Genomic DNA, 13,863 nt, shown 5'->3' with positions numbered 1-13,863 from the left:
ATTTTTGGAAAACTTCTGTTTGGATAATCCTCGTGACATGATATAACAGCTACACTGCTTACATGTATCTCTCATTTTTGGGGAACTGCTGTTTGGATAATCCTCGTGACATGATATAACAGCTACACTGCTTATATCTTTGCACCCTTTACCTTGTTCTAGTCGTTCGATGACAAATTTTCACGGGGTTACATATTAATACATTTGCATAGTTGCCTAAATATGCCTAGACCATGAAAATCTCATAATAATCGAAGATTAAATTTCCCAGAAAACCAGAAAGGATCACAAGCAGCCCATTTTAGGTACATATATAATGGTTCAGGGCATTCCACATTGCTGTTGATTAGCCCTTTATATCTGCATTGACTAGTAGTGGAAGTATCGACGAACGATCAGGAGAAAAAGGTGCAAGTTTGATCAACAGAATCAAGGGATCCAAGCAGGATCTCTTGGACTAAAAGCTGATGCCTTAACATGGGAATTAAGTAACTTAAGAGCAGCATTCGACTTGATGCTCCTTGGTGTTTTATACTGATTGATTGATGCCCCTTGGCCAATGAAAAAATCCATTAGTGCCTCAAATGTGCCAGACTCCACCACACGTATCTCCAGTGGTCCTACAGACTTGTCGTGAGCACGGCATCGCCTGTACACATAATCAAGTTCTTCTTCTACACTAATGCAACATTCTTGGAGTAGTTTGACGTCAAGTTGGGATGAAGAGTCTGGGAATGATGCATCATGGAGAATTTCCCAATACAGCACATAATGCCCCGGTACAGACGATGTGTCTGCGTAGCTAGTGTATTCCACGAGGAGGGCATCATAGGGTTCCAGTAATTTCTTCGCAGCTGTGATGCTCTTGTGAAGATCTTCCTCGTTAGTTTTGTCATTGTCAATGCTGAGAACGACATTTCTCCTACAAATGAATTGGAATTGCGGGGCTTTATTGTGAAATCCTGTCACGCGGAGCACATCGCCTATACGATAACGATACAGCCCTGAATCATTCATCAAAAGATTGTTTTGTGTGAAGCTTAATTTACAAGGATAACATATTTATATCAAGAGCAATAGCAGTTTGAATCATGAAAGCTCCCGCTCCATTCAAATTACCTTCTCCAAAATCTCCCTCCTAGAATCCCACTTCATGTGGAATATAATTGGATAATGATCTTTCAGACAGAGACAAAATAATAATTATATGCAGCACTAGCAACAGTAAGTTGTTAGCGTTTAATTTCTCCATGTTTGTTCAGAAAAATTGTCCAGTTCATGTACTTCACAAAAGTGAGATCTTGGAGGATAATATTAGAGAGGAACCATATTAATAGATACGAGCTAAAAAAGGCGTTTTCAGAAAATGACTTCCTCTGGGGCCTAGATGACTTGGCAAACACTAAAAATTGGAAAAGCAAAACCAATTAAGAGATGCTTCTTACCAGCAAAGGTAGTAACCACCAACTCATAGTAGGAGCCGAGTCTAACACTCACCAAATTGACAAGCTTATCATTGGGCACTTCTTCTTCCTCATCTATGTTCACTAACCAGGTCCCATTCTCTCCCAGATGTATAAACTCAAAATAACACATGTTAGGCAAGAGGGTAAAAGCCACGTCTGCAGGATCGCATAAAGGTTTCAAATTGACACCGAAATAGCACTCTGAGGATGCATACATTGTACACACCAAGGGCAACTTCCCTTCACTATAATACTCAAGCGATGGTATATATTGTGCCATAGACCCAGTCACCACCGCCTCAATGTACTTAGCTCTAGGCCAAAGGTGACATAAGATTCCCTTCCATGATTTATTGCTACAAATATCCTCAATCTCATCCGCAAGAGAAGGATTCGGTGATGTTAGTAACATTGACATGCATGAACGACATTCAGGATCTGTGATGGCAGGATCTAAGTCACCACTGCGTATATCATTGCATAGGCGACCCCAGTTGCGCTCAAGAAATGAAATGGCTCGAAGAAAAGCTGATGCAAACACTGCTCCAAGCCTTAGGACTTGACGACGGTGAACTAGACCAGATAGCAACTGGCAATACATGCTCTGGTTACTATCCTTGCATAGGATGGCTTGGTCCGGGCTAGTGAAATCATTGAATGCATCACGGGTTCGGCACTTGAAGTGTTTGCTTTTGTAGTAACTGGTTAGCACAGTTCGAGCTGGTAAGCCACAGGGAGTAGACATTTCCGCCTTGATAAAGTACAGGAACATTGCTTTTCCCTCATCAAGACCAGAGATATACCTGAAATGATAGTGTTAACCTAACATATACTGCTGGATTTAAGATTTTAATGACAAAGAAATGCTTACAAGACAATAGCATGATAACGGTCCCCAAATTAATATTCATTTGCAGCTGCAACCACTCAATACACGTCTAATTATAATAGAACTATAAAGGGTAAAATCTCCTATGCAAGCAGAGACTCACAATAAAACAAAAGTAATACCCCTCATCAGGGTTCCTTGCTCAACAAATAGGACAAGGCTAATTACTTTAGTTCACCTTTTTCTGGAAGGTATCTTGGCTTCTAAGCAAATAGAGCATTTTAAGCACATACAAGACTCTGATTTTTGAAGGGAGATAGTCCTCAGAACTTCAAACAACTGATGCACAGCATCATGTCTTATCAAATATTCCAGTTCAGCATGCCCTTAATCAGTGAGTGCTACCCTTCATGCTCAGGATGAAGGGCCCACTGCTCGAGGGAGCAAAGAGAGAGCATTTTTGTCTGAAATTAACAGATGCTGATAAAAAGAGGGAAAGGACTAGTATTGCTTCTAGGTAGCTTACCCTTATAAAAATAATTTCTAAATATGCCAAGAAGATTAATAATGTTTGAGTGCAACTGCTCTATATCAAAACGTTAAGCACTATATAGAAACAGTAATAGACTCATAACTATATGATGCAGTTATAAAATGTAGAGAAGATGTAAATAACTGGTTCATTATCGGCATGATGAGGTTATAAACAAAGGTTCGGCGATCTAGATCTTCTGCTATTGATGGCATTAACTTAGGCTCTCCTGCAGAAGTCCCTGAACTGCAAATGCAGAATGACAGAATGTAAAATCAAAACCATGGAAAAAATTAAAAAATAAATAAATAAGGAAAGCATTTTATAAGTGAACAAGCACAAGAAATGTTATGGTGAAAGAGGGAAAGACCTGCATAACATCTCAGAAACAGGATGACCGGTAACAAGAGAAGAGTCTTCTCCAGTAGCAATCCTTTGGATATAAGGACAGACATCCTTGTAAGTAATGACAGGGACATGGAACTTAAACTCGTCTACGTCCTTTGACCCCTTCATGTACTTACTCAAATACTCAGTTTCCCCATTTTGCATTAAGATCGCTTTCAGTATAGTTTCCTGAACTTCACCAGCCTTCTCTGTGAGCCTCTCAATTTCTTTCAACGCAACCCAGCCTTTGTACTCCAATTTCTTTCCATCCATGATAAAAATAGAAGAGGTGTTGCAAGGACTATAGTTGTTGCTGAATAGGTGTTGAAACCAATGGGTCTATATATAATAAGAAATTAAGGAAGTCTAGGATGTTTTTGTTCTCATGAGCATCGCTACAGTGATGATGGTTAAGAGCACTAATCGCCATGCGCCAACGCTAAAGCATCCCTCACACTACGTTAGTTGGATGCTTCTAGCATGTAGATAGCATTGTTTTTTTCTTTTCCTTTTTTTCTCCTTTCTTAGAACATCATTTTTTTTTCTTTGAAAATCATTTCAAGCTGATAGGAAAACATTGTCACATGTTCCATTTGTAATGCGGACCTCACAAGCATTTTAAGAATTTTTTTATAAAAAAAGGCGTACAGGAACATGTTTGATAAAATAAACTCTGTAACACCACCCTTTTGGTGAAATCAGTTGCAAATTCCTGCACGTTTGTGATGCAACATCGAGAACTGCAGATTTTCATCCTAACTAAACTTGAAGAAAAATCTGAAGTCATTCCATCGGTAAATCGCAATCTACTGTAAGAATATTTTTGGTAATTCTTAAAGAAATTCTGACAATTAATTGCACAATATGAGAAAACATGTTAGCCAGATTTATGCCATCAAAACTCGCAAGCCATCATATTCTAGTGATATATTGGCGATTAGAATCAGCACACGCATGTCCCATCCATTACCTGACGCGAATGCATGTATGATGCACGTGCGCGCGCATATATGGATGTAAATGCATGTGTATGCACACATGCATGTAATCACAAACACATCAGCGCATATCATGCATATCTATTCACATAAATTTCTGGCTGGCTACAAGGAGGTGCTAACATATTATTTGCGGCTACTGTTCTTTGATAATGCCACCAAAACACAAAAATTAAGGAACCTTACTTCATTTCTGTTATAATAGCCAGCATCTTCAATAATTTTCCAACTCAAGAAAGATCATATGTGACAGTTTAAGTTGCAAGTATCAAAGGTCATTCAAGGTTTCCCCTTAAAATAAAGTTATTCCCAAGTACCACATGCATGAAAACATATTGGATTAGAAGGAATGGCAGCCTCTTTTCGCTGATGGTATTTTATCAAAGCTCGCGATGGAAAAAGGAACAAACAATCTCAACCTTACAAGTTTAAGATGCCTGATCTAAAAGGATGCATGTCTGAATATATCCTTATCCAAATAAATATTAAGTTGAGACCTTTTATAATATACGTACAATCAAAAATGTTGGTGCTCGCCGCATCTGTTACGATCTTTCTTTTCTTTTCTTATTGTACTCTTAAAGACATGGTGGACGTCTGCCGACACTCTTCTTCTCCACCACAAAACAATTCTAGCTAGGCAGTGGTGCTAGTGCAATATGAATCTTTATCCACACCTGGAAATTTTGTGATAATGCATGAAAAAGTGAACTTTCCTAGGCCTTGTTTTTTCCATGAGTAGATGGAGAACAGCGCATGTCATCACTCAAATCATGATGTCCTCCATACCCGTTGCAGATATTCTTCGTACATATGAAGTTACAACACTCATCGACCGTAGAATCCTCATTTGCTTGTGTGCTGCAAAAACATTGAGATTCTTACCAATGGATATCCACCTCTTGAATTTTTTTCATCTGTCACTACTAAGTATTGACAAGTCATACCATATCATCAGAAACAGTAGAAAAAATTAACCAAAGAAATGGTGAGAAGACCGTATAGGAAGCTCTGGTTGAATCGAAAGGCTGATGATCAAGAAATACGAGGAAAAGGAAAGAAACAAGAATTGATAACTTAATTTGTTAGGAATATGTAATTTTCTCATAACTAGGATCATATTGGTTTCCTGTCAAATAAAGTTGTATAACTTAGCAAACACTGAAGACGTATCAGGTGAAGATTTAATATTAAAACACTCCCATGGCTCCATCTGGTTAGACCCCATTTCTTTTTTATGTAAGCCACGTAAGAGATTAGCCGGGGAACAACCTCAGGACAGAAGAAAGAGTAAAGACAAATGCTTCCTGTAAAGAATGCTAACGCGATCATTGTTCTAGAGAACAGAATAATTGAGGCAGCCTTTTGGACACAATGGGCTGGAAAAAAAAAAACAAGAGCTAAAAATATATGAAACCACCTTTCACATGAAAAGTAGGTTGGCTTTCTTTCGGAAACGTGGAAGTGAGGACACCAATGGTATGTTTTATTCACATAGATGATCACTCATTTTGAAACCTCATTCTGGAAGAGAATATTGTGAGCTGGTTGAGAAATGTAATTAAATTGTACTCGTACAAGCTTTAAATTCTGTTTCCTGGCATTTTTTTTTTGGTATTAATGAAATCCATTTTATCCACTTTGAATAAATTTACTTCAAAGAGTTTTTCCACCTTATGAAATTTTCAATATAATTGGTTCACTTTCATTAATTTTTTTATGTTTAGTGGATTTATTATTATAGAATGTATATATAGGAAATATTATAGGTACTATTCTAGTATTGTAATCTCTATCTTAATTATTCTATATTACCCTACACATATCAATAAAAAAGGATTGGTTAACTAAAGGTTAAGCCTCCTATTTTTTCTTAACTTGGTATCAAAACCTTCTACCATTAGAACTTCTCTCTTCCTCTCCCAAATAGATTCTATTGTTGTTACTACTATTGACTTCTCCCTTCACACCGACATTGCAACCCAGACGGCCAGCCACCCACAAGCTATTGTCGGTTGTATTCTTCCACAGCAGCAGCCTTCTTCGCTTGCAGAACACATCAATGACTATTCTTCTCATGTTTCTGTTATTCCTCTTCATATTATAAGAACACCAACTCCAGCCATAATAGCTTTGTCCAACACCTAACAAATTGTTTTGTTGAAACCTACAAACACAAATTATTTCTATTGGCGAATGCAGATGAAGCCATATCTTTTTAATCAAGGTGTTTTTCATTTTGTTGATGGCTTAATATCGTGTCCTTCATCTCATGTTTATGACAGTTCTACTGGTGCCTCTTCGACAATCAACCTTTTTTTTATTCGTTGGAAGCAACATGATTAACTTATTTTAAGCGCATTACTCTCCTCTTTCTTCATGGATGTGTTGCATCTTGTGGTAAATTGGCATACCTCACATTGTGTTTGGCACATTATTGAAAAAGCTCTCGCATCTCCGTCTAACTCTTGCATTATGCAACTCCATAGTTCCTTTCAAGATCTTTAGCAAGGTGATATATCGGTTACTATATACATGCAACAAGCAAAATCATTATTTGATGAATTTGTTGTTGTTGGCCGGCCTATATCTCTTGAAGATTTTAATCTATATGTGTTATGTGACCTTCTTATTGAGTTCAAAAACTTGGTAACTAGTCTTGTAACTAAGGCAGAATTGCTATCATATGGTGATCTTCATAGCCACCTCCTTACCCATGAATTTCTGGCACCTTCTACCCATCTTGCTACATCTCATTACAACCCTAGTTTCAATCCTAACATGAGTCATTCTCGTGAAAACTAGCGTCCCAACAACAATTATTACAATCATCAAAACAGGTCCTTAGTTGCTGCCAACTAGAGGCAGAACAAATGGCAGCAAAACAAACGCAATATAGAGTCTGGATAGTGGTCTGCACAGTAGAATGTTAGGTGTCAATTATGCTCAACCTTCGGCCACACAGCTCCATATTATGTCCAGTTTTATGGCAGTACCCAACAACCCTCTGCTCATTTTGTTGTTAGGAATGTTTTTGCCGCTACTTGGTTCCCTAACACCAGCTTGAACCAACACGTTACACCTGACCTTACAACTATGATCGATTCTACACCTTATATTGGTAATGATCATTTTGCATGTTGGTGATGATAAAGGCCTTGCCATATCACATATTGAACATAACACATTACATTCCTCCAAACATATTTTTAAATTATCTAATGTTCTTCATGTGCTTTATATTACAAAATCGCTACTTTCTATTCAAAACTTTTGTCGTGATAATCATGTTTATTTTAAATTTCATGCTTCTGTGTTTTATATTAAAGATCTCATCACCAATGAAGTGCTCCTTTCTAGTCAGAGTAGTGATAGTCTCTATGTCCTATCTAAGTCTTCTGCCACGTCAATCCTTCAAGCGTGTTGGTCTCCTTGTATCTTTGTGACTGCTAATATGTGGCTTCATCATTTAGGTCATCCAACTTCCTACATTTTAAATTTGTTAGTTTCCAAAAATAAACTAATTTGTACTTCTAAATGCTCTCTTACTTGATGTCAAGCTTGTCCGCTAGGCAAGTCGTTGTGTTTGTTGTAGAGACCTACATGTCACAAAACTACTGCCCCACTTGATTTAATATTTAGTGATGTTTGGGGCCCTACTCTTTGTTTTTTTTTATGGTTTTCTTTCCTTTGTTATCTTTATTGATGTGCATACCAAATATATATGGTATTACCCTCTTGTTGCAAAATCTGATATGTTCTCTACTTTTTATCATTTTTAAACATTTGTTGAGCGTCAATTTTCACATAAAATTAAATCTATTCAAACTTATTAGGATGTTGATATCATAACTTACTTCAGTTCTTTCAAACTATTGGTATTCATCACAAGTTAAATTGTCCTCATACCCATAAACAAAATGGCACCATTGAGCGTTATCATCTGCACATTGTTGAAATTGGCCTTACCCTTCTAAGCCAATGTGGTGCACCATTATGATTTTGAAACTATGTTTTTAATCATCGGTATATCTTATTAATCGCATGCCTATTTTTGTTCTCCAAAAAAAATCTTTATTTGAGTGTTTGTTTCATCGTACTTCTGATTATAACTTTCTAAGTACTTTTAGGTGTTCGTGTTTTCTTTTTTTACGTCCATATCATGCTCATAAGTTGGATTTTCATTCCTCTCTATGTGTGCTCTTAGAATATAGTTCTTCTCATTTTGGTTATCGTTGTCTTGACTTAGCATCTCAACATATCTATGTCTCTCATCATGTTTGTTTTCATAAAGATGTGTTTCCTTTAGCGAATTTTGAACAGATAACACAATAATCGGTTACCTAACCACAACCTACACACCTTCAACCTTGAATCCTCCTCAAAACCTTCAGCCTACTACCCCCACAAACTCGTCAAACCAGTAACCTTGACTTGTCATCAGTTGTACCCCTTCAAACCCACCATTTGCCCATCGGGTCTACAACCATTTCATCGCCACCCAGCCTTGTCATATTGTCATTATCTACTTGTTTTTCTAATGATCATTATGCAGGAATAGGTTCTCCCTCTATAGAAGTTCATACTTTCAGGTCTACTAGTATAGAATAGACCGGTTCTACAACAGGTTCTTTATTGTCTGCTTGTGTAATCCAGCCCCTCAACAGGTTCCCCAAAAGATCTACAACTCTGTGTCAATCACTCCTTGTATCCTTTTCAGGATCTCACGGGTACAGTTTCTTATCCTCCTTGACATGCTGCTCGTTAACATCACTTGGTCCTCTGTCCTTGGCAATAGAAAACAACACTATTAATAGCATATATCACCGTCATTGATCCTTCAATATGTCGGGTAGTGTCTCCTCCTACCCATGAACCCATTACTTTTATTGATGCTAACAGGTATGAGGTTTGGCATAGTGATATGCGCAAGGAAATTTAGGCCTTATGCACTAACAAAACTTGAACTTTGGTTCCCTTTCATCCGTCGATGAATGTTGTTAGTAGTTGGTTGGTGTACAAAATAAAACACCAAGTTAATGGCAGCATTGAGAGGTATAAGGTGTGCCTAGTTGCCAGAGATTTTACTCAACAATAAGGTATTAATTACTTTAAAACTTTCAATCTTGTTATCAAGCAGGCAACATTCAAACTAGTCTTATCCATTGTAGTTTCGCGTGATTGAAAGATTCATCAGCTTGATATCCATAATGTCTTTCTTAATAAAGTTCTTGATGAAGAGGTCTACATGAAACAATCTTTAGGTTTTATTGACTCTGCCCTTCCCTCACATGTGTGTAGATTGCATAAGTCTTTATATGGTTTAACAAGCTCCGCAGGCTTGGTACACTCGTCTAAATGATTTTATGCTTTCTATTGGTTTTCACACTAGCAATCTACTATGCTTAAACGCCTAATGTAGTTGTGGAGCTTAGAGTTTAAGCTTCACGACTTAGGTACTGTTCATTTCTTTTTGGGCATTGAGGTTCAAACAAGAGAAAAATCAAGAAAAAAAGGGTGTACAGATTGAAAATTAAAAAAAAAAATCCCACAGCCAAGGTACAAGGTAAGATTGGTTGTGAAAGGTTTTGGTCAAAAGAAAGGTATTAATTTTAAAGAAAACTTTTCACCTATGGTTGAGATGTCTTCAATCCAATTTGTGCTTAGTTTAGCAACAAATTTGAATCTTGAAGCTGAACATCTTGTTAGATGAGAGATCTATATGGAGCAATCTGAAGGGCAAATTTAAAGCAAAAAGCAAAGAGCAACTAATTTGAATGAAGAAAAAGAAGTATGGGTTGAAGCAAAGTCCAAGGCAGTGGTATAAGAAGTTTAATTCTTTCATGGTGGAGCATGGTTATGATAGGACCACTTCTGATTATTGTGTGTTTATAAAAAGGTTTCATGATGGTAACTTTATTATTCTCTTATTATTTATGGATGATATGTTGAATGTTGGTCATGATGCTAAGAAGATTCAAAGTTTGAAAGGAGAGTTAAGTAAGTATTTTGCAATGAAAAACTTAAAACTAAAAAAAAAATTATTTACATGATAACTAAGCATGATAAAAAAGAATGGAAAAATTTGGTTGTCTCAAGAAAGATATGTTCAAAATATATTTTAAGAGATTCAACGTGACAAGTCCAAATCTATTAGTTCTCCACTTGCAAGCCACTTTAAGTTAAGTTCTTAACAATGTCTTTTAAGTGATGAAGAAATAAATGAGATGAAGAAGGTTCCTTATGTATTCGCAGTTGGTAGCTTGATGTATGTCATGGTTTGCACAAGGTTGGATATAGTTCATATTATTGGTATGGTCAGTAGATTCCTCTTTAATCCTAAAAAGAACATTGGTTAACAATGAAATGGATACTTAAATATCTCAAAGGTACTTCTACTTATAGTTTATGTTTTGCCAATGATAAGCATATGTTAGATGGATACACATATGCATATATGGTTGGTGATACTGATTTTAGAAACTCCATATTAGGATACTTAACAACCCATGTAGGGGGAGGAGCAATTTCATGGCAGTCAAGGTTGTAAAAATATGTTACATTATCCACTACAAATGCTAAATGCATTGCTTTTACTGAAGGGGGAAAATAGTTATTATGGATGAAGATGTTCTTACATGAACTTTGTCTTGTGCAAAAGAACTTTGTGTTGCATTGTGACAGTCAATGTGCAATTCATCTCAATAAGCATCCTACTTTTCATTTTCGATCAAAGCTCATTAAAGTTGGATACTAATGGATTCGAGATGTTATAGAGATAAAGTTCTTCGTTGTTGAGAAGATCCATACCAATGACAATGTGTCAGATGTTATGACCAAGCCTTTTCCGAAAAAGAAACTTGAGTTTTGTAAAAAGACAAACGAGCTTAGTAGAGCTCCTTAAATGAGTCAAGAGGTGGCAAATTTCTTACATAGTACGTGAAGGGGGGATTTATTAGGTGGTCCTGCTCTATGTGAAGGGGACCACCATATATATAAAATGAGAGGAAAGATTGAGCAAAAATTTGTCAGCTTAAACATAGTTTGTTCAATCTCCGATTTGTAACTCATTCACTATTAGATCAAGCTGAAATTTTAACAATAGATTCTAGACGCATAACCTTTCATTACGTATGGTGTTGATCTTTCTCACATCAAGTTTTCCATGTAAAAAGTCTTGGTGTTGATTTATTGTGATTGGTTGCTTAATTTTATTGCTTTATTAATCCTATTTTAATTGTTAAAAAAAAATTGAAAATTGTGAATTATAAATTTAGTTACATTAGTGCCTTTTCACAAGTCAAACAGTTTTAAAGGTATTTTTGTATTAAATTAACAGGGAATTGCATGTGATATCTTATTTGTTATTCCTCAAAGCTTTTCAAAGTAACACAGTTCAAACAAGGATCCTTGGATCATAAAGCAAGTGAGCAATTTTGAAATACGCATAGTGACTCTTGCATCAATAATCAAATCATTAATAACAATTCAAGGGGAAGAACATTTATTGGTAAATAAGACATACAGTATAACGATATCTCTGCCGCTGCCAGACTTCAAATTCCTTCTTTTGCTGCTGACATTAAAGGCCAGCATCTCCTTGCCATAAAATAAGCCCAAACAATTCTCTAATCAGCATTACAATATTCTCTTAATCAGATGGTTAGTTTTAATTTCTTACACTAATTCGTTAACTCTAGCCAAAACATGGCAACACTGCAAAACACTACTACTAGTGATGTTCGCCAGAAAGCGTAGATGCGTTCACATTCCTGGAAAAAGATGGAGAATAGCATCTTTAATCTTGTTTAAAATTGCTTTTGAATTGAGCAGCATAAAGAAAACGAAACTACACTTTCTCTAACAGTAAAAATCGCAATATGACAATATTTACACGCAGTAAACTTCAAGAAGGTGCATCCATTCCATTGCATGATGAAAATAGCCAGCTCAACTCGACTGAAAAAGTATTGGTTCCAAAATCCCAACTTGTAGAATTTATTTATTTAGTCTACTATTGTGATGATAAATCATGAAATACAGGGCAAGGGTCCAATAATGCGTAAGAGCAACTACCATGCACATGTCTGCAATTCTAGTGGTAAGAATTATACAATAATTATGACAACAGCCCTGCTGGAAATTGATATTGTAAGAGCTCCGACAACCTTTTTTTTTGTTGCAGTCCGATTCATGCATATATAGTAATAGCTCAACTCAAACTTCAAAACAAGTGGCAGATATTTTGTTAGAAATAAAAGTTAAAGACAGTGAAGTTTCCTTTTCCCCTCACATTTGATTTGCATGGCACACTCCCTCTATTGAAAACTACTATTTATTACTCATGAATCCCACATTAACGAAAGGAAGGGCGAATATATACATATCAAGACGATTCAAGAGCCGTACAGTGACTTTGTAAGGTCCGTTCAAAAGCAAAACGAGCCCACTAACTCTCAAGACAAAGCTTTCTGTAAACTTTGTTTGGTCTGTACCAAAAATCATACGCACATGTATACGTATATGGCACTCTGAAAGAGACACAGATACCAGAAAGATAAAAGAGCTTTTGGGATTACCTTTTGAGTATTTTCGCTTTGTTAACGTCATTTAAAAACAATATTTGCCAAATATTAAAGGGTAGAAAAAGTTTTGATAAGATAACACAATTTGATATTTATTACAATTGAAAAATGTGATATTTTAAGTTGTTACAATTAAAAAATATAATATTTAAAGTTTGCACGATTGAGAAACCCAACATTTAAAAAAAAAAAAAAAAAAAAAAAAAAAAAACCTATTAAATGAACCGGAACAAATTAGTAAAGGGGAGAAAAAAAAATAAATAAATAAATAAATAAACTCTAGAGATATACATAAACTTTAATTATAACACAATTAATATCATCGAAAGGATTTCGATAAGATGAATTCAACAACACTAATCAAATGAGTTCGCATGCTCTACTTGAAGGCAGATAAACAATTACAATGAAGGGGGAAAGAGAAAAATAAAGATTTTATAGGCATATTAAAGTTTTGATGATAACACCACTGATATAGTGCCAATTAAAAAAAAAATTAATAATAACACCACCAATATATCATATTGAATCTTCAAGGATGACATCAACAATATAGTATCAATTATAAAAACAATTCAATGAGAACACCACCAATAAAGTGCTAATTTTAAAAAATATTTTTTTTTAATTTTATTCTCTCTGCTTTTTTTAGCATAAGCTTTTGGACTTCTTTATATGATCATCTCAAGCCATAGACTTTCTTTTTATTCATTGTGGGCCTTTAATTTTGCTAAATTTTCATATACTTCATGCAATTCAAGTTCATTAAGGTACCAGCTTTAATACTATGGTTTAAATATTTAAATTAAAAATATATTAAAATAATAAAAATATTTGGATGTTTTATAATAATTTTAATTTAAATCGTGTTATCAAAATTATATGTTGCCACATGTAAACTTCCAGTGAACAAATATACCTTACCGATACAAATTAAAACTACAAGGTTTAATATGCCAATGGTGGACTACATGTGTTTGATTCAACCAATTACCAAAATTTAAGTGATTCAACCAATTACTAAAATTTGAGTGATTATTCCCATCGCTATTAAACTAGATTTAAT

The 13,863-nt window shown here is 35.5% G+C and overlaps 1 protein-coding gene across 1 annotated transcript; it reads right to left on the bottom strand.

Annotated features, from left to right (window-relative positions):
• Positions 1-242: 242 nt before the first annotated feature.
• On the bottom strand, positions 243-3,539 carry LOC118046901 (putative indole-3-acetic acid-amido synthetase GH3.9). The gene is made up of 4 exons (XM_035055994.2): positions 3,198-3,539; positions 2,972-3,073; positions 1,446-2,269; positions 243-1,004 (listed from the first exon to the last, which is right to left on the bottom strand). The coding sequence occupies exons 1-4, from the start codon at positions 3,485-3,487 to the stop codon at positions 430-432; spliced, it is 1,791 nt and encodes a 596-aa protein (XP_034911885.1). The 5' UTR covers positions 3,488-3,539; the 3' UTR covers positions 243-429.
• Positions 3,540-13,863: the final 10,324 nt, after the last annotated feature.

This window comes from Populus alba, chromosome 2 (genome assembly GCF_005239225.2).
Source record: "Populus alba chromosome 2, ASM523922v2, whole genome shotgun sequence".
Classification (NCBI taxonomy): Eukaryota; Viridiplantae; Streptophyta; class Magnoliopsida; order Malpighiales; family Salicaceae; genus Populus; species Populus alba.
Note: the sequence above shows the minus strand (reverse complement) of the source record. Positions and strands in the feature narration are given on the sequence as shown.

Coding starts and splice junctions, on each gene's coding strand:
- LOC118046901 (XM_035055994.2), bottom strand. CDS start 3,487: ATGGATGGAAAGAAATTGGAGTACAAAGGCTGGGTTGCGTTGAAAGAA. Junction 2,270..2,971: donor ATCATGCCGATAATGAACCA/GTTATTTACATC, acceptor CTATCATTTCAG/GTATATCTCTGGTCTTGATG. Junction 1,005..1,445: donor GGTGGTTACTACCTTTGCTG/GTAAGAAGCATC, acceptor TGAATGATTCAG/GGCTGTATCGTTATCGTATA.